This window comes from Watersipora subatra, chromosome 10 (genome assembly GCF_963576615.1).
Source record: "Watersipora subatra chromosome 10, tzWatSuba1.1, whole genome shotgun sequence".
Taxonomy (NCBI): domain Eukaryota; kingdom Metazoa; phylum Bryozoa; class Gymnolaemata; order Cheilostomatida; family Watersiporidae; genus Watersipora; species Watersipora subatra.
Window position 1 is genome coordinate 34,181,633 of NC_088717.1, and position 22,197 is coordinate 34,203,829.

General features: G+C 33.6%; 1 protein-coding gene across 1 annotated transcript; it reads left to right on the plus strand.

Moving 5' to 3' along the window:
• The first annotated feature begins 21 nt into the window (after positions 1-21).
• Positions 22-14,078, plus strand: LOC137406351 (potassium channel subfamily K member 1-like). The gene is made up of 7 exons (XM_068092921.1): positions 22-115; positions 1,290-1,498; positions 4,478-4,618; positions 8,087-8,241; positions 9,994-10,165; positions 10,514-10,585; positions 13,191-14,078. The coding sequence occupies exons 2-7, from the start codon at positions 1,306-1,308 to the stop codon at positions 13,409-13,411; spliced, it is 954 nt and encodes a 317-aa protein (XP_067949022.1). The 5' UTR covers positions 22-115; positions 1,290-1,305; the 3' UTR covers positions 13,412-14,078.
• Positions 14,079-22,197: the final 8,119 nt, after the last annotated feature.

Genomic DNA, 22,197 nt, shown 5'->3' on the forward strand with positions numbered 1-22,197 from the left:
TTTATCTCATAATACTCGCAAGTTTTAACAAGGATGCCAGAAGTGGATACATGTTACCTAAATGAAACTGATATTTTAGCATAACTTAACAGCAGACTGCTACTCCCTATATCTGGTAAGCAGCGCAAGAAGTTACTTTAATAGAGAGATCTTTATTAGAGCCTTATGTCACTGTTGTTATGATTCATCAATAGAGAGATCTTTATTAGAGCCTTATATTACTGTTGTTATGATTCATCAATAGAGAGATCTTTATTGGAGCCTCATGTTACTGTTGTTATGATTCATCAAAACTGGTAAAGGTTTAGCATCTATCTTTATTGTGTTGTAATTATTTCCAAAGCTTCTATACAGCCCATTTTAGTGTTGTCTTGCCTATAATGCCTTACAATATTTTATGGAAAATCTGGTGTATCCCTTTACTGCCTACTTTGAGTGCAATGTTCTGCTTGCTTTTGCAATTACCCACCCACTTTTTAGCATCTCAAAAGGAAATGGAGCACTTTTTGATAGTGTTATTAGTAATATGAACTAGTTTTAATAAAATTACTGTTCACATATGTCCTTCTTTTGGCCAAACTGCTACGTGTTGAACCAAACCTGTTGCCATGGAATACGGATAAAACACTAACTGTTTATGCTTACTTGTATGCAAAAGACTCTGCAATGATAGACGTTGTTTGTAGGTTACAAACAACTCTTGTTTGTTTGACTAATATAAACTGGGCCATGTCTGAACATTGAAAAATTCTACAAATAGAAAATAGAGTACTGTACACCCATATGATAGCCATGCAGCCTACATATATAGTTTTGCACGTATACTAGACTAAAATATGGTGCAATAAGTGTGTACAGTGTACATGTTCAAGAACCACATGGTTATACCTGCTTTAGGTTACAGTATAATATTATTGCAAGTAATAATAACAAATTAAAATTATATTACAACATTCTGCCAATCGGTCAAAGTGTCATTCTTTTGACAAACACGCTCGCATTTGATTTTTTTCAGACTCTCAAAATTGTCAAAAAAATTGAAAGTTTGAGAAAGTGATGTCCAAAGAAGCGGGGCTCAACTGTATTTCGACTTCAAAAAGATGTGATCTGTCAAAACAACTTTGTCATTAACCCAATGAAGCTCTAAATTGAAAATACATTACCTCTTACTATATTAACTATGCCCATAGGCCAGAATATAGTAAGAGGTAAATGATTCATGAATGGAATTTCAGATTTTTAGTTACCATAATCACTGCTCTAGGATAAGTAATTTGTTCTTTTTGCAGGTCACAGTCTGGAAGAATGGTGAGCTCAACCAGTTGCCAACTTGGACTTAATACTAAGTTATTTGTATTCACCACTATTGTCTTTTTCTATCTTATCTTTGGTGCTGCTGTGTTCTCTGGTCTGGAACAACCTATAGAAAAACAGTATGCTGACGAACTGCGACATATTCGTCAGCAGTTTGCAACCAAAGTCAACAATTCTATCACGCGTAAGTAAATAGTTCTATCAGTGGTTATACTTGGTAGCCTATTATTTGCATCAAATCCCTAATCAGGAAGTTTAAAAATGTCAAAAAGTGCGGTCGCAAAGGATCTCAATGATAAAGCATTCTTATATTTCATTTGCCATAGCTCGATAGGTGCTTCTTACAAATGTCTGAAATTTTACTTTAGTTAGGTGTATAGTTGCAGTGCTAGTAATTCAATGTCCACTCAGAGTTTTCAAGACCTTTTTAACACTCTTATAAATCTATAAGCTACACTAGGGTCGGTAGCTACATTAAACTCCTAATATGAAGAGTTGATGGTACTTGAGTTATCGATTAATGCCTCATACTTGCTTCAATTTAACAATATCATGATATTACTGCTGCATCACATAGAGATGATCTCCAGCCCTCAAGATCTTGACAGATTTTGAGAGCTATGAGTATTATATTTCCTGCTTATGCAGGTAATAGATTTAAAACAGTTGCCTAGTAGAAAAACTGGTGGTTGAAGTTGCTCTTACAATCTACTGCAGATATAAAATGTATGTCAGAGACTTCACACATGTTGTCTATATTAGCTGATGTAGTGTAGATATCATTACATTATACAGTCTACAGTAAACTGAGAAGAAAGTTGTTATGTACTTACTTTGAGTTGTTACTCCGTTAACTTCCATTCTAGATATAGAGTTTCATTTTTGTTAGTAATATTTGAGTTTGACCAGATCTGGCGTCTGACAACTGGTGTGACTTTGATACGGTTAGCCAATGCATGCTAATTGACAACCTAATTCAACCTTCTTGCATATATATTAGCTGCAGTGTAACTTCCTCATGGTTAACAACTAGATGTACCTGACAAACATTAAGCATTACAACCTTGTAGAAGAATAAACCATCTGTAAAAACTATTTTATTCTGTAAAGTATTAAAAAATATTTTGGCCATTGTCTCCAAAAAACCGTTTAAGTTTTTTTTATTTTGCACACATGTAATATTTTGCAAAAGTTCACCTAACTGAAAATCTAAAATTATGCTTCAGTAAATACCAGTGCAGTCTGCCATTTCAAACTATATGTAGTTCCACTTATAATTGCTGTAACTAGCAGTAAGAGAAAATTAAACTTCACTATTGGCCTTATCAGCAACTGACAGTACCATGAATATACAGCTTCCAAAATAAATGTAGAATAGTTTTTATAGTGCTTTCACTTGTGCTTATTTTGCTTTTTGCGTACACTCCCACTAAATTAAACTATAGATAGGTATAAATATTAGGGTAGGCTTACAATAAAAACTACTATGATACTTAACTGAAATATTGTGTTTACATCTGAGCGTAAAACCTCCGATATGCCACTTATCCGGTTAAAAGCTTAACCATGTTTCTTTCGACATAATAGAGTGAGTTGAAACTCAGTTGAAATTCTTTATTACTGGTCTTCCCTTGAGGCTTTTTTCTCTCAAACCACAAAGAGAAAGGTTTAAGTGCTGCTAACTGATGTCTCTCTGTTTGCTATGATTAGGAGTCCTTTATGTGTCAAGCATATGTACTTAGTTCTTTAAAGCCTTTAAGTACTTTAACCCAATAATAACCCAGTACTTCAAGCTCTTTTTGAACGTGTTTGTAATTATTAAACTTCGAAGATCATATGATAACCTTTTTATTCCAAATCCAAGACTTAGGTTTTCAATGATATCCTAGCTATTATACCACTAGCATCGACATCTGAAACGTTGCCATTAAGTGATCATGTGATTACTCATTGTTCCCTTAACTCATGGGTGACGGTTCAAAGATTATGTAGGCGCATAGCTTTGTGCATTCAGCCTTAAACCTAAAGTTGTACTAATGTTGTAGTTGATTTGCTATTCTACACCACAGTAAACTAGTTTAAAAGTATTTGGACATTCAGTAAGTGCTATCTACAACTTTGACTCTCTGACTCACCACTAACAGAAAACTGTTAAGCTGGTATCTCAGCTACAATTTATATTAGGATGCTGGTAGTGCACTCAATTTATCAATGAGCATCTGTATAGAGTGGAATTCTTAAATAAAAGGCTCCATCTCATAACATTTTCAATAGCAGTGCGGTTAAATTACAGGCTAAGTTGTCTTTTGACTGACCGAGAAGTTAAAATTATGCTAGTAACTCCAGTTTGTTTAGCCTTTATAACAGGTGAGCCAGTTATCTGCATGCTATCTGTATAGCAGCCTTATACAAATGAAAAGAAGTTGCACTTTTCGAAAATTTGAAAATGGAAGCAATCACTGCTAGATACAAAGTTTGATTTTATAAATTACGTGTGTAAAAATTGCAAGTATATATAAGTTACATGTATGTAGCTTACATGTATGTAAGTTACATGTATGTAAGTTACATGCATGTATTCTACAGGTATGTAAGCTGCATATAAGTAAGTATGTTACACACTTGTTACGTTTGTAACAAAATGATGAGGCATAGATTCAACATTTTTTTCTCCTTGATGTGGTGCTGAACATTGATATTAACTTTATGTTATGCTGCTAATTTTTATGTTCTCAAAAGATTGTTTTACTTTTTTATGACTTGAAATTATTTTATGTATTGTATTTCATATTTGTGAAGTTCGGATAAATTGCAGAGGTTTTTATTAATCAATGTTGTTCTATGAGCACCACGTTGATAATCAAATGCAGTTTTTACCATTGTTCCCTAAGCAGGTGAAAAATATACCTGGCCTGCTAAGTTATCTTGCTATTTGAAGCTACATTTTAATAGTTCTCTTGATTTTTTGGTTTCATTAAACCTTTATAGGGTCCATAGACACATTGTAAATTAATTTGGGAGTTATTATAGTTATTGACAGTATACACACTGCATTTATCAAAAAGGCTTCAACTCTCTTTCTGAAATCTTAAAACGTGCCGTAATTGTATCAATTCTAGCATCTATCAGCTACTCAATTCTTATTTTGCAACTGCTATTGTAGATGAGGAGTTGGAAGAGTTTCTGCAAGCAGTCATCAACTATAACAAGTTTGGGGTTCTCGTAACAAACAATGTTACATTCCAGTCTGGATGGACCTTTGGAGAAGCATTCTTTTTCACGTGTTCGCTATTAACCACAGTTGGTAAGGGAACCTTACAGTTTTTTACAATGTATCTACTGTCTCACTTAGTTTTCTTAGGTCACGTTGTAATGCAAACTTGTCATAGAAGAAAGGCTTTAGCTTAAAAATACAAAAATGTTACAACAGAGACTAGCAAGATTATTTTTGCATTTGAGAAGAGTAATTAATCATGTTCTGTTATCTCTTGATCACAAGGAGCTTCCTCCGATAATCCAAGCATATTATTCAGCAGAAACTGCGCACAATTTGCTGTTAGAATACACGGTGATAGCAGATAGGTCTAAACTTACCATACCATGCTACAGGATTACATTTAGACCTTGTTAGTTTTAATGAATATATCTTTGTGTCTTTGAATTTAACAAGATACCCAGCTATCTAGTCCGCAGCATGAGAGCAGCAGTGGTCTAGTGGTCTAGCATGACCTGCAAACATCAGGTTAAAGTTCAATTCTCAATAAATGTAATGACAGGAATCACATCCAACCTTAAACTGTTGATCTTTAACTTGGTGTGGACCTGACCATGAAGGTTCCCTTATCACTGAACTCGAGTATGTCCAATCATGACTCAGAACCATTGTTTGTGCAACAATGCTCCCAAACACACACAATAAACTAATCAGACACCATATTCACTTTTTGAGTGGCTGCTCACCCGGTGTAAACAGCCAGTGCTTGATATTTTATTTTACAGAATGAACCCAGAAAAGAATTTTAAACATTCTTAGTAAAAGCAAAGGTTTTGCTGGCAGTCTGTACCAACAAAAACTTGGCTTTGCTTTGCTGTGCCCAACATGGTCGAGTCAAAAACTGTGACCTAGTAGTTCTCATAAAAATCAAACGGTTTAGCAGTTTGTTTCTAAAATACAGTTTAGCTCCAATCTTCCAATGGCAGATGCAATGCCTTTAGAAAATATTTTGTTAACCTTACAACAGTGCAGCATAATTTATATTCAATGTTTCACCATGAGAAGTATGCCATGATCCATACAAGCCAATATAAAAATAAATGAGTGTAACGCCAAAAGTACTTGATGTGTTTTATGACTGTAAGAAGTAGACCTATAATAATATACTATATCTTAATACAGTGATAAGATGTGATTCAAAAACTGTTCATGTAGTTTGATGTTAATATGCAGCTTAAGTGTTTGCAGCTAGCATCATAAATCTCGTCTAAAGTCGCTGCAATGAGAACAGCGACGCATGAAGAAGTCCGCATTGACCATTAATAAGTAAAAGCAAAGAGGAACATGCTTTGACTATCGCACCGCACCGTAACTTGCAATTAATCATGCTTAGCTAAAGCTTGTCAAATTTGGTTCAACTTTTTTCCTCCTTTGTTAGATTTTTTACCCCCTAACTTCTACTTAAATAGTTCCTATGAGAAATACCATCTGCAGGAAACAGTAATTTATCAGCTAAGAAGGCCATGCAAAGTAAACACTTGCAGCTGGTCACCACCTCAGCTTTAGAACACTACTCACAAGAGTGAGAAACTGAAGACTCAAGACTAAAGACTCACTGGGATGCTTTTAGGGACAACATGTAGTATCTACATTTGGTCTTTTACAAATCATCAACTACAGACTGTATCCGAGCAAACAGAGCTCAGCCAAGCAGGGCACGATCACAAAACTGTAGTCATTAAAAGCCCATAGTGTTTTCTTTGCCATAATAATTACATTAAAACAATTATGGCAAAATAGAGTTGAAAAGAGTTGATAATGCATTATTAGCATAATTTATTTTATGTAAACAGCACAACGTAGATAAAGAATATGTTACAAATATAGACAATACTTGCCCATTTTCTTTTTACGCTTTAAAGTTTTATGCGTTTGCCAGTATGTAATAGTCTAAAAAATGCATTTTAATAAATGAAGATCTTATTAGCTAAAAGCATCAATGTTTTAAAAGCAATCCGTGTATCTTCTACTTAACAAAATATAGCTATAAACTGTGGATATGTATAGAAGAGGAGACATATACCAAAGTCAAAAAATATATTTTAATAAGCTTAATTATTGAAAATTTAAAATAAATGAAAACTGTGAGAAATGCTCATACTTATCCAGACTTGAAAACGCCTAAACAATTTTAAAAATTCGAAACCTTGAAATAAACTTCTAAAAACTTATCCATAGCAAGACAAAGTAAGTGAGAACAAATATCGAGCTTTTTACTAAATTTATATACCACCTTATTGGAGAATGATAGGTTTGGACCCAATTATTAGAATAGCTACTGATGGAGACATGAAGGGCATCTGACTTTAACCTGTTCTTTATGCCAAATGCAACATGGTTTCTGACAACTTGTCATGAAACTGCTAAAGCAGATGAATTCTTAGCATAGCTTATAACTGGGTATCCATTGAATTTTAGCATGCTTCTGATCATCAAAGTTTTGGTGCTACTGGACTGATACATGTCTAGTCAAACTCACAGAGTCATTGTCTGTTTCACATTGCTCTTACACTGCACAATTGACTCTAGCAGCCTATACAAGCAAATATCATACTTGACCTTTGAGATATTGGCAATAAAAATTACTAACTAAAATTACCATAAAGTTGCGTTTCTATTAGATTGATATATCGGAGTTGCTCCCACGTCAACCAAGTCAGTTTGGCGTAAAATGAAAATTTGTTGTAAAATGCCGACGCAAGAAAGCAAATACCATACATAACTTTTGAGACATTTTCAATTGCAAATATCTCCAAAATTATTACCGTACGTGAAATGATCATAAACATGCGGTTACACTAGTCCAGTTTATCGGAGCTGCTTAATTTTGAAAATTGGTTGTCAATCGGCTTTGTCCTAGTCTCCGCTGTTCGATTTTGACCGACATATATATATACTGAGTATTTTGCCAATAATATTTCAAAATAGCTCCAAAAATACAATGGCGGTATATTCTATTCTCTCAAAGAATCAGTTACAAATAGCGTTAATAGCAGAATAGGTGCTTTTACACCAAGATAATTTAAAATCAAAACTAATTAGTAATTACTACCGGCTATGTTCATTACGCACATGTACATGCGGTGTAGCAACGAAAGACTCTTTTTGTGTGTTTATGCTGATAAGAGCGGAAAATAGATTGGGTATTGATGTTGTATACAATGGATAAAATGGTGACACATTTCTATGGTCAGAGTTTGAGTTGGTTTGGTAGAAAATCTCTGCAAAATGTATCTTAAATCATTTACAGACTAAAAGCCTTTTCAATTCTGATTCTCCTGAAGAAAACACAACTCTGACAATTCGGCCAGGTGCAAACGCACCATAAGAGATTGTTTCTACAAATTTCTGGGCCAAAATATCGAGTTATCTTACACAATCAGCTCTGACTTGTCATATGCCCTTTGACTCTTTTAATCCTTTTAGTGATTGTGATAACTAAACAGGAAATGCTTCTAACAATCTTACTAATTACATGTAACTTTTTAAATTTTGCAGGTTATGGCTATACGATTCCTTTATCAGACTCAGGAAAACTCTTTGCAATATTTTATGCAACTTTCGGAGTGCCTCTGACATTTGTGATGCTGTCAGCTGTCACCTTAAGGTTGATGAAACCACTTAATTTACTTTTGAGGTTTCTGCGTTCAAAGGTAAGTTTTTCAAAGGAAAGATTTTCAAAACGAAAAATGATCGTAGTTAAGTCTGTTTAAACCAATGAATATGCCTGGGTAGCTGAACATTTTAAAACTCAGCATCAGCTAAGGATTTTAAATTTTCATGGCATAATTTTGAAATATTTTACCTTATTGCTGGTGAAAAAATAACTTTGTTTTCCTGTTTATTTGCTAAACATAATTACTTTATCATCTTACTAGTGAAATTACAGGTATTAAAAACCAGCTTATAAAAATAGACCTATTAACTATACATATAGTATAGTTAATAGGTCTATTAGTTAATGAGTATAGTTGATTAAATATAGTTAATAGCTCTATGCTAAAACAATGAGAGGTAATGTAGTTGCCTGTCACTTGCCATTAGCCTGGCACATTGCCAATGGCTAGTTTGAGTAAGAATAAGAGCTAACTACTTGCTGTCCGATTGAGCACGCCTAAAATTATGCCAACGCCCTCCATGATGTTGCGTTGTAACGATATCATATATCACCTAATGGATTTATCAAGCTTGTGTGGCTTAATCGGGAAGGAATTGGACTGGCGATTGGGAAGATCTGAGATCAAACCTGCTGCAATACGGATTTGTTATTTTAAGACTTAAATACCTATAGTTAGTCAAACACAGAAAAACATAAGCAGACGCACCAACTTTGATAAATATATATAGATATATATATATATATATAGATATATAAATATATATATAAATATATCTGGTTAAAATTTGCTATTGATTTATGGATTTATCGGTTTTTAGAAAAACTAATGTTTTATCTAAAAACGTGTGTTTTAAAGAGAATTAAGCTAGAAGTGGAACACTTGTTGTTTTTGTGTCTTTATGGAAGGTTGTCTTGCAGCTAGAGATTTTTTTACATTCAAATATATTTTGATAGCTGTAAAAAACAAACTGTCATACACCCGTTATGTTTTTATGCAAAAAAACTGCAAATATACAGTCAATAATATTTCTTTGGAAACAAGCAAATAACATTATCATATCAAATCACTTGTTACAAAACAAAGTAACTTATTATATTTTCCATATTTATTTATCTATATTAGAATAAGTATATTCAAAATTTTAATTTCTTTGCTTGCAAATAGAAAATGTTTAAAAATTACAATGTTAGGTAACTGGAAAACATTTATAAAAACTTCTTAGTGGAATTACAATAGTCTATAGCAGTCATGTACATGCATATGTATATGTACATTCAAATGTGCTGTAAATACACATGTACAATTTATATGTACACGTGTATGTATATTCACATGTGCAAATGCATGTATATCTACATGTACATGCATATGCACATCTATATGTGTATGCACATGTATATTTACATGTACATACTAATATAAATGTGCATGTATATTTACATGTGCATGTATATTTGCATGTACATGCATGTATACATGTACATGTAAATATTGATGTACATAGATATTTACATGTTTATGTATACGTATATTTGCATGTGCATGTACATGTATATCTACATGTACATGCAAATATGCATGTATATTTACATGTAAATTTAATTATAAATGAGCAAATACAGGTACAAGTAAATACACATGCACATGCATTCGCGATTATAGATATACATTGTAATCATGAAAAAGCTATGCAAAGTCATTCAGTAAACCAGGGAAATACTTATACAATCTCAACTCTTTATTGTATTTCTCATCATTTCTAAACATTATTGACCTCTGTTTTAGCTATTGAAGGGAAAACAAGATATATACATGAAGCTAGTTCATCTTGCCATAGTGCTATCAACACTGCTCCTTTGTATCTTCCTACTCCCGGCAGCAATATTCTCATCTCTAGAGAGTGAATGGAACTACCTTGACAGCCTTTACTATTGCATCATATCAGTATCAACCATCGGTAGGTAACAAGTATAACCCAAATAGCCATGTACACATGAAATTCATAAGTATAGCCATACACATGTACATCTAGCTGTCTATCATTTCATCACACAAAGTATGTACTTTGGTCTCTTAGCTCCAGTATTATAGTTTGCTAAATGTAATAAAGCGATTAACTAGTATGTCTCCTCATGCCACTGCAATTCTAGCCTCTGGTAAATAGGAGAAGGCAACTTTGAAGTTGCTTGTTTGTAAAAAATCCTGTGGTGAACAAACAGGCAAATTGCTATAAGACTGGTGATGCCTGACAGCTAAAGATTAAATATTTGACTATATAATTTAAGTCAAGGTGAATATGTTTTAGGTCTCGGTGACTATGTTCCTGGGAATGGCTATTCCCAGCCATCACGCACATTCTATCAACTTAGTGTATCCAGTAAGTATATTTGGAGTTGTCGTACATTTATTCATGTGCTTACAATTGAAGCCAATTTTTTTCAAGAACTTGTAGATTATGCTTTTGTTAAAAAAGTTACCCAAAGGCATATAAACAGTTGCTGTTTTAGTAGAATGTCAAGTCGACCAATTTGCTTGAATCCTTTCTTACTACAAGTTTTACAACCCGAAACATCTTTGGACAATGATTGACTTAAATTGGATGATTGAATACTTTCAATACAATGCTACATGTAGCTAAGAGTTATCTTCTATTTGTAGTCATCACAATGTAATTTCTCAATTTTGTTGAATGTCAATTGAAAACTTAAAAAGCACAAATCATTCCATTGAATGTTATAAAACATATTTTTGCTTCTTTGCATAAATAGAAAAGCTTTTACTCTAATAGGACAATTTAAATCTAGAAATATAACTATGTTCTAAATGAGTAGCTAAAATATAACTTATTTTAAGACTGTTGTAGTTATATATAGCTAAAAAGGCAGGGGCTGGTCTTATACAATTGTCTGTCGAACTACTAGGTGCTCTTCTAAGATTTGGATGAAAGCAATTAACGAACATCATTAAAACATTTTGCGTATTTTCTGAGACTAAAAGAAAATGTCTTCAACTAATGGATCTATTGTCCAATTACATTCACAGGCAGACCAAAGGGTTATTGACATGTGGAGACACATGTCAATAACCCTTTGACCTGCTTCTGTTGTCAGATGAATGCCAGCTATCGAACTGAAATAGCTGTAAGGTATTAGCATCTGAAAGAAATGAAAACATCTTCTAAACATTAGAAATGTTTAATATGGCAGGACAGTCGTTAAACTTTGTCAAGTGTTCTTGTTCATTGCAAATAAATTTGCATCAATCAAAGAGGCTCATCTACATGTATTTGATTAATAAATAGGTAGTTATTGACAATCAGCAAGACTCTGCCATATTCTGTACGCTGTCTTTAATATATCTGTTTGACTCTCGTTTTCTGCAATGCAGAAAATCTTTTTCATTAACCGGGGAGTTTTCTACAATGGTAAATAAATGTACTTTGATCTGTTCCCTTAGGCCTGCCTTATATATTGATGTGATATAAGTTAGTATTTATACAGCAACATTTATCTCAAAACTACCTTTTTGTTAGAGTTTTTATAAGATATAGGTATACATTAACAACTGTAACATATGTTAGAGTTGGTACAATGTGTAAAATAGCACAAGTATGTTTGAAATGTTTCCCTTTTCTATTCATATTTTTGCTATGGATTAAACCAGGCAAGTGTCTGTAAGTATCACAGATGACAGAAACATTTAAAATGTATGTAAAGATTAGTTTTGGAAGACTTCGCAAGCATATTGTCAACTTCGAGAACTTGAGACGAATTAAAAAAGTCTCCTTTAGTACCTAATACTACTTCAATTACCATTGGTCTTACATACTTTGTTAAATTGTGTAAAATGTGTACTTACATTAGCATTCATTTTCCAACATCAAATCTCCTATTTTGTATTTCCCATGAAAATTCATAAAATAACTTTTTTAGCATAATGTTTTTGGCATCAAATCACCAATGCCAGGTCTCAACATTCTAGTGAATGCTGGCTCCCGCCATGTACTAACCGATATAGCAGTAACTAATATACAACAACATGACAATATTGACTAGTCTGTCACAGGGCACTAACGACATAGGTCTACCAACATTTGCCAGTACAATCGTGCCAGCTTCAATTTGCATGTGCAAAGTTGCCAGAACCAGCATGGCAATGCCAACCTTTCAACATCAGCCAACTAACACCCGCTAGCCAAATAACCTACTAGCCAACATAAACTTGCCAAAATCTACATTGACTCGCCAACAACATCTTGTTTCTATCAACTTGATATGGCAACTGGCAAACGGCAACTTGTCATGAGAAGTTATTTTTATACTAATGTGTGTCTTAATGGAAAGTATACAAAAGCTTTTTTTGGTAAAAGCCAAGAATTTCACATCTCTCTAATTTAGACCGTCACTGTTAAAAGTTCATTAAAAGAGTTTTAGACGTTTTTTTGTAACTTGTCACTCAGCTATCATTGCCTATTGAGAACAGCTGCCGCCAAATAGCTTACGACTCCTGATTTGCAAACAACAGGTTGGAGTTGAATTCTCACAGAAAGCCACTGGTGGTAACAAGAATGGTATACTCAACCTTAAACTGCTCTCTGCAACTGGGCATGTCTTCAGTCTTCGAGGTCCCTTTGTAAATGAACTTGGACATGTTCAGCCAAAATCACAGACCAGCATTGTTGGTGCAATAATGCTCATAAAAGCATGCGCAGCCTCTGCAGACACCATACTTAATCCTTGAGGAAAAACTCTAGCTATTTCTTTCAGTAAAAAAATTATCAGAGCTTGCTCAATTTTTGTTTAGTTTAAACCACACAAAATTATGAAACAGCGGAATATAATGTGGCCAGCCAATAAATGGAGCCAAAAGATTCATTAGCAGCAGTTGAACAACCTTTGTGTTATATTATAGTATATTATACATATATTACAGTATATTATACAGGGCAATTTAATTCACCTTCTATATTAATTTATTTGCAGTTTACCTCTTCTTTGGAATAATATGTGTTATGGTTACCATCCGTACTGTCACAAACATCAAACAGTTAAACTTTGTTCGCTACTTTTCACCGGAGGAAGAAGTTGAGGAGAGAGAAGACCAAGAGAGACAGTCTATTTGCAGTGTAAACACATCTACAAATAATAACTACAACATGGAAAATGCACGCGCTCAAGATAACTACAGCGGGAATGATGGATGAATGACTTGCCTGCAGTAATGTTTATACCTGCGTGGATATAAATGGCCATCAAGTTACTTAGTGTAAGTGTAAGTTAGTGTAAGTTAGTGTAAGTTAGTGTACGTTAGTGTAAGTTAGTGTAAGTTAGTAAAATGGAAATACATCAATCCACAAATTTCTTATGCTGATTTGACTTGTTTTGATTTACAAGAATTCAATTCAAACTATTTTTGTTTCCTGAAGTCACAACAACAGATGCTTATAATGTATCTATTGTATTTTTTAGAAAAAGTTAGTATTCTTGCCATAAAGTAATTCTTTGCTATGTCACTTGCTTTGTTTTTGTTTATAGGGTAATTCAGAAGCATTGTAAAGGTTTAGCGTGTTGCCATATTGCTCACCATTGGTATCTAGCAACTGCTTGCTGCCACTGTGATTAGTAAATACGTTTGGTATCAGCTTTGCTCCTTCTTCTTCATCATTACAGTTTTAAACTAAGCTTAAATAAAAGACTGTGTTTATAAATGCAATCGGTTAATTTGTACAAACAATTTGATGTGCAGGTGTTATTGTTTTTTTTGAACAAATCCTTTTTGAACAAAAATGATTGGTTCAAAAAAGAAGAGTGCAGAGGTCTAAATACTCCGTACATTCATAAACTGTATTTTTATACTTTTTAACTCATTTCTTTTTAAATCCAGGTACAAAATTATGCTAGAATTTATTAACTGCTTTAATAATTTACATATTAATATTCCTAACACTACTAATACTATACGAACTGAAAGGCTTTGTCTTAATTACGGCAAAGCAGTTTTTGAGCATTTATATTTTATAGTACTATAATACCTGGACATCAAATGCGGCTTGCCTGAATACTGGCAGTGATAAACAAAAGTTAGTTACAGAAAAGCAAGCTATTGAAAACAGCAAAGATCTAAGGCAAGTGCTCAAACCTCTAGCTTTCTGATAGGAAACCTAAGTGGGTATACACTGCCACCATCTTTGGTTGATAGGGGTGAGAAAACAATTATATATACACATTATATACTGGCACAGGTACCAGGAGTTGTACGGGTAAAAGAAGTGAATAGTGAACAAAGCGACTGTTTGTTATAGCTGTGATGTTATTTCATTTGAAGGAAAGGTGTGATGGGATTTGTCATAGGATGACATGGTAATAATAATAACTATACAATTGCCGTATAATCTCTAAAAAAAGCCTTGTTGATACTCTGGGCACAATCTTGAGATATTAGTTCTGGAGTACCTCTAAGCGCACAGCACTTTTGGTTTGTCCATCTGGTGTCAAGATGTACAATTTTTAGTATTACTAACTCTTGAGCAGCTTACATAAAGTTGACCTGAGAGAATGCAAGCTCTTTAGAGTTTAGTCTAATGACTTCCAGACTTTGTCTTTGACTTTTATTCAAAAACATTGCAATGCTGAAATCGAAACTGAATCTCTTGAACTCTAATGACAGATCTGATAGAATGGGAAATTCCTTGGATGAACAAATTTTCAGCTGTGTATTTCCCTGCCAAAATGCTGGTCTCTGAAGCATATGCTATCGTCTGCTTAATAAGTAACTGAGTTTCATAGCAAATATTTTCTGTGTTTAGGTTTCTAAAAACAATAGCTCTGTTTCCTACTTCCAAGCATGTTTATGGGAATGCAATCTTGTAGGTTGTTGGTCATCTAGGAATTCTAGTCGATACTTAATGATTTCATTCGAATCAACCATTTTATCAATTGATTTGTAGCTTTTGTGGTCATCAGGTAGTTTCTCTGAGAGTTTGGCATTGGTTCAATCAACAGCACTATTCCTGGGAGCCATGTTTAGCCTGAAAATCTAACTGAGAAACTTAAAAAAATTTTTGACGTAGGTCTATCTGCTGAATGTATTGTAGTCAAAAGTGAAGCTTTGCAATGGCTAAATAATTTTTTGTGCGACTTTCACGATGCAAATTAAAAATTTTTGTTTGATGAAAACTTTTTTAAAACCTTGCTGAATAAGAATATGCAGGGTTTGTAGAGTCTTAGATGCTTAGTTTAGACTTCAGACAGAAGAAGTATATGAACAAATGTATTCGCCATTGAAAGTTTATATCATATATATATATATATATATATATATATATATATATATATATATATATATATATATATATTTGCCTTTACATCTGAAAACGAAAATTCATCAAAGCTTTATTTAATGCAGACAAAACAAATCGATCTCGTATTTAAACATTTTGAAAAATTTAGCTCATGGTCTAAAATTACATATATTCATTATAAATCTTTATCAAACTTCCATACCTTATTAATACAGTATAATATAAGCTTAAAGTCAACTTTTGCAGCAATAAATCTCAAAGCATCGGCATATCTATTAATACAGATCTATAAAACCTTTTATGGCAGATACTGATATTCTGTCTCATGTGTTAAGAACAAATTCCCAACAAAATTAAGGATGAAACACAACATATTTTTTATGTAAGTGGTCACACTTCCCAAAATATCTTTGACTGTTTTATCTAACCTACCGATTCAGCGATATTCTGCTTGAGTTTGAACATCGTAAATTTCCCACAAACGATAAAACAATAACATAGATTTAGTTTCATTCAATAGGAAAGCACTAAAATCTACAGCTACACAGTCATAGCAATGTTCCCCCACACTAGCGGTTTTATAAGGCCTAGCAATGCATGATTGCCATGACACCTTCACCTATCTAGCACTTCGACCAAACAGATTTCTTCACAAAGCTTCCTACAAGACTTGCCCTTGAGCACTAGACAACACTACTGTTGTATATTTTGCATTATTGGTATTAAGCTCGAAAGCATTTTCATCAAGCCTTATATTCAACAAAGATAGAATACGTAATAGCATCATTATGTGATTCAATAACTTACTGCATAATGTATAGCATTATGTCCTTGTTTGTGTATGCGCCTTTAGGTCACTATCAACAGTCCATGCAGCGAGTTTAAATCAATAACTCCAGCTGCCTTGATCATTAGGTTTGCTCCTTTGAGCTCCAGCATACACGCGGTCAGCCACAGCTTACATATGGAAATCTGAACATACAGTAAACTCAATTCTACAGCGTTGAGGCATGGTTCTGTGAAGGTAAGCTGATGTAGTGGTGCTGTGTAATGGTGTGTGTGTGTGTGTGTGTGAGTGGGTGGTAAGCTCAGTTTCTATTTATGATATTGGTATTGATGGTACCTACTTGATGGTACTTAATTGATGGTACCTACTTGATGGTACCTACTTGATGGTACTTAATTGATGGTACCTACTTGAGGGTACTTAATTGATGGTACCTACTTGATGGTACCTACTTGATGGTACTTAATTGATGGTACCTACTTGATGGTATTTACTTGATAGTACTTAATTGATGGTACCTACTTGATGGTACTTAATTGATGGTACCTATTTGATGGTACCAACTTGATGGTTCTTAATTGATGGTACTTAACACTCTCCTTGTATTTTCTACCAAATACTAACACCCTGCCAATTCACATTATAGAACAGTGTTATGTGACAAGAGCCTTTTCCTCTAATCGGCATAATTTAATTTACTATTGTTTATTTTATATTTTGTTTCATTGTCTGACTTGCTTTGAATGACATTGACCAGTAATAACATAGCGCATATCTGTCTACCTACTATTCAAAGTTGTATGGTTGTTATATTGTGAAATCCTTACACCCGGCAGTGGGCTTTAGCTGCTGAATACTCACAACTGATAGATTGTTGGCTGTTTTAATTATTTTCTTGTATTTTCACTAAAATATTAATTAAGCAAGTCCGCCAACTAAGTGGCTGGTCCATTACGTTCTCCAAAGTTTTCTCAACAAAGTTTTGGATATACGATAACGAAGTACATACAATACCATTAATAAATAATAGCTCTTATGTAAACTTGTAGTTCTATGTAGTTTTTTTAGTTTTGAACTTTTGACGGGTCATAATAAAGTCTTGTTTGACATTGTATAATATATAGTTAGTCAATGCTGACAGTAACTAACACTAGCACCCGAGTTAAACCACTATTAGCATATAAATGGTAGCTTTTCTCATGTTGCAGCTTTCTCAAGCTGCCTATCTAAATTGTACAAACAGTAAAAGCACCCTAGTACACAAATCAAAAATCTATAGCATTTCATAATAAAAAAGTACAAAGAAAGCCTAAATCATGCTTAAGGTGTTCAGCTAATAGGCATATAAGGAGAGCGTGTACTGATAGCTGCTACTGAATAAGTAACATGGCTCATATAATTTACAAAAGCAAAGAGTTATTTCATCTTCTTGCTGCCAGATAGTCAGTCAAGCTATTTTTAAAAATATTTTAGGAAGTTTGGTTTTTACAGCTTCAGAAAGCATCAGCAGGTTTAATTGAAAATTAGAACATTTCTTTTAATGCTTCCTCAGTGTTAGAAAAAGCTCTAAAGATATGCTATAAATAGCGATTGACTTTTAAATCTAAGATTGATTGCATGCAACAACACCTTCATGGTGACGGGTCATTCAGTTTTTAGTAAAATACTAGTGGAAAATTATGACGAGAGTGAGCATATGTCCTAAAATCAAATTTTAAGGTGCTTATAAACATATATCATAAGTTTTTTCTGCTTTCCATATGTCATAGCTAAACACAAAACTTGAAAAATTCATTCAATTTCTCTCTGCTCGCTATCAATAATACAGCTAGCCATTTTTTAACTTTTATAAACTGGCGAGAACTTTGGACAACATCAATATTAATAAATCATATTTTGTCATTGTGTGTGTCCATCTGTAGGCTATCTAATTAACAATATAGGGTATCTTAGTGAAAGATAAATAGGTTTTTGTTCATAAATAAAACAATGTTTCTAAAATTTAATATTCGATTAATTTTTGAAATTACTAGAAAAGTTTTACACTAGCAGAAGCATTACAACGACATGCTGTTTCCTAGCGCTATGACAGCAAACACTATGGACATAGCACAGTGAGTCGTCATGTTAGCTTATCACCTATTTGCTCTCAGAATAAGGCTAATGAATGATTGTGCGGCAGTTAGAGCATTAGCCAAACACTAACATTGGTTTAGCACCACACCTAGTTATTGACCAGCCTATAAGTTTTTAGCTGGATAGTAGGTAGTGCATGAGAAGTGAAAAATAATATATCAAATAGTAAAAACTGTTGTACTTTTCATTATATGTAACCATCGTACGCAGAGTCCTAATTAGCTGCTTTATTTTGTGCCCAATGAAAAATAAGGCTGAACAGTTTAACTTTTACATAGCAACTATATATTTTTATAGCTCATAACACAATTCTTTTATCCTCCTGCTGCTTGAATAAACATATTTTAGTCTGTTAATTAATTAAATAGGAGAGAAGCTGACGATTTGCACTTTCAGAAATTGGTTCAAAATTTCCATTAAGCCATAAATAGTTATTTATGTTATGTGAAAGTTCTTTTGTTAAAACAAAAATAAGAAAATTCAGAGTTTGTAAGACAAATTATTTGGTATGTCATACACATACACATATTCTAGCATACACATGGCAAGTTATTTTACAGTAAAAGAAATGCGTGTCTCTCTGTGATGTTTGAAGTCACTTCAGGCCCAGAGTTAATATTAGTAACCAATGTTCTTTCCGCTCCCGATTGTAAGTCGCCCGTGACTTCAAAGGCCACAATCAAGTGCTTAACATAGGAGACCATGTAAATGAGTGCAAGGATTTTTAATTCAATACTGCTAAACAAGCAAATGATCAAATTTGCCTGACTACCATTTACTTGGCTCTGCGGACAAGCTTGACTAGCCAATGTAAATATATACACCAGCACAAACGTGTCAGACAAAATAGGATTTACTCTCGTCTCTAGAAAACCACATAACAAATATTGCTCGATTACGTCAGCCATGACAACTCTTCCTTTGTTAATTGTAATACTTGCAAACCGTGTTTATCTTTAATATTTGCATAGTGAAATGATTCTTTTCAGCGTATTTGTTCACAAGCGATCTTAAAAGCTCGATTTGAAAGAGCATGATCCAATTGATATCTAAGTAGATGTTTGACATTGGGAAGAATGATGACATCTATTAAAACAACATTTTTCAAAGAGGCATTGTTAGGAGTCGAGGTAATCTTTATTATTTTTAGATAATCCATACAAGGATTAAACGATTGTTGTCACTCTTTGTTGATACTAACTACAGCCGTAACAACGCGCTGGCAGTCAGTTTACTCTCAATGTAATACTAGCTGCTAGTTCAAACTGGACTTGCTAGTGACTGGCACTGAGGACTCCAGGTCAGCAAGTTATTTAAATGTGACATCAGCTCTATTGTATGAGAACCTAGTACCAGTAATGGTGGGTACATGTTAAACTCTATACTATACAGTTGAGCCTCTGCAAGTATTAGGTATTGGGCTTAAAGAATTGTTTGGTGAGTATGTATGCATGTGTGTGCGTGCGCGCGTGCGTTTGCGTGTGCGTGAGGGTGTGTGTGTATGTGTGTGTGTGCGTGCATGTGTATGAATGTGTGTATGCATGTGTATGAATGTGTGTATGTATATAGGCATGTACATATGTATTTATGTATGTCTGTATGTATATAATGTAGGTATGTTTGTATACTTGTCTTTTGTATGTATATTTATATGTATGAATGCATGTATACATTTATATGTATATGCATGTCTCTATATATGTATATATGTGTGCATGTTTATATGTATGTTTGTATGTATGTATCTAAGTGTGTATGTATGTACTGAATGTTTTAGCTGTGTTTCCTTAGTAGGATGTTGAAGTAGAGAAGCCATAGTGTAGCAGTACTCAGTGCAAAGAGCCGTAAACTGCACTTAAGAGAATTATAGGAAGAATAATGGATGAGAGACTCACCTGCTATAATATTTATACCTGTGTGGATATAAAACCACCTGTAGTTACTCGGTGCAAGTTTAGTAACATAGTAATTCATCAAAACCCAAGTTTCCTTTTGCTGATTTGATTTAGATTTACGAGAACTCAATTCAAACTATTTTTGTTCCAGAAGGCACAACAGCAAAATTTTTATTCTGTTGTATCTTCTACAGATAGCCATATATTAAGGCTCATAAACAAAAGGAGAGGTATCACTAGGTATCAAAGTGGTTCATTTACAGCCTAGTTATCGCACTGACTTCATGTAAGTTACCTCACTTGCAATTATCAGACAGCATGCAATAACTGACTTTGACCTAATTTGATGTTGCTAGACGTTATCATGCATTAAGTTTGTTCTTTTAGCTATTATTTCATAAAAGCTATATATATATATATATATATATATATATATATATATATAAGTGGTAAGGCATGAAAATTATTACAAACAGTTCATTTTTATATCATATTACCATTATTCAGTAAATCTCTTGCTAGAAGCTAGTGATCCGTATAGCAAATAGAAAACAAATCTTAGGGAGCAAGAAGCAAGCTGAGCTACATGTTTTTTAAACTTGAGTTGTGTTTGCTCCAAGACCATTTGCTATTCTGAGAAAAGTAAATACATAATATAGGGTAGGTGTATAATTGCATACACCATTAGATTGCAACCACTCGATGAAGCCGTTATTGGTCAACAGTCACTGAGTGTTCATATTTTATATTATTGAAATACTTGCCGCCGAAACGCTTCAATTAAAAAGTATTTGCTCAAAAAAGAACTGTGCTAAAGTCAAAGTACTCCGTATGCACATATATTCATAAACTGTGTTTTTAAGCTTTTTAACTCATTTATCTTTGCAACTAAGTTATAAATTATGCCAGTATTTAGTAATTTTTGCAACATTGTACATTTATATAATTGTATATAAGAATATATACATATTCCTAACACTACTAATACTATGAATTGGAATGTTGTGCCTAGATTACAATGACACAGTTCTCAACCATTTATATCTTACAAACATTAGCCATACTAACGGCTAGCGTTTTAAAGATTTAGTACGTTTATACTCTCTCAGCCTTGCGCAACTTGGCAGAGCACTTTTAAGGTATTTTCAGCTACTCCAGGTTATGTGAGTGAAATTCAAGCACCAGCCTGAATCAACAAACTATATCAGTTGAAAGTAGTCTGATCAATAATAAACAGTTCAACAACTTCAGTTGTAGTGCAGAAACGTGGTTTTCTACATTCAATATAAATGCAGGTGTTGGTTACAGCTTGTCATAAAAGTCGGAAAATTTTAAATTTAAAGTTTTGTTTCATTTTTCTGACACAAAACCATTTCTGAAACAAAAGTTGATAAATAAGTTCATAAACTTTGATCAGTTGTTGTATATATGAGTACATGTGGATATAAGTCCATAAATCCGTAATTTCTGAGTAAGTTCCGATATCCATCTAGTTGTTTTCACTACTAGCATTACGCTGGACAATGCATCAGATCTACTTTTATTTTTAATCACGCAGCGAGTGGGTGTTTAGGAGACTGATTCTCAGACTAGAAAACTGATTCTCAGACTAGGAGACTGATTCTCAGACTAGGAGACTGATTCTCAGAAGCCAAATGAGGTTTTGAGACGAAATTTTCCTAGTTGCCTAGTGGGAGGCTGGTCACATATGCTAGTGAAGTTTGGAGGAAATCAGTGATAAAATGAAAAAGCGCTGGGTTGATGCAAACTAACATCTACATGCACACACGCAATGACTATGTGGGTCTTATTAATATAAATTATTTTCCAAATTTTAACATGTTGTAGACCTAATTTTAATGAGCGGCTTA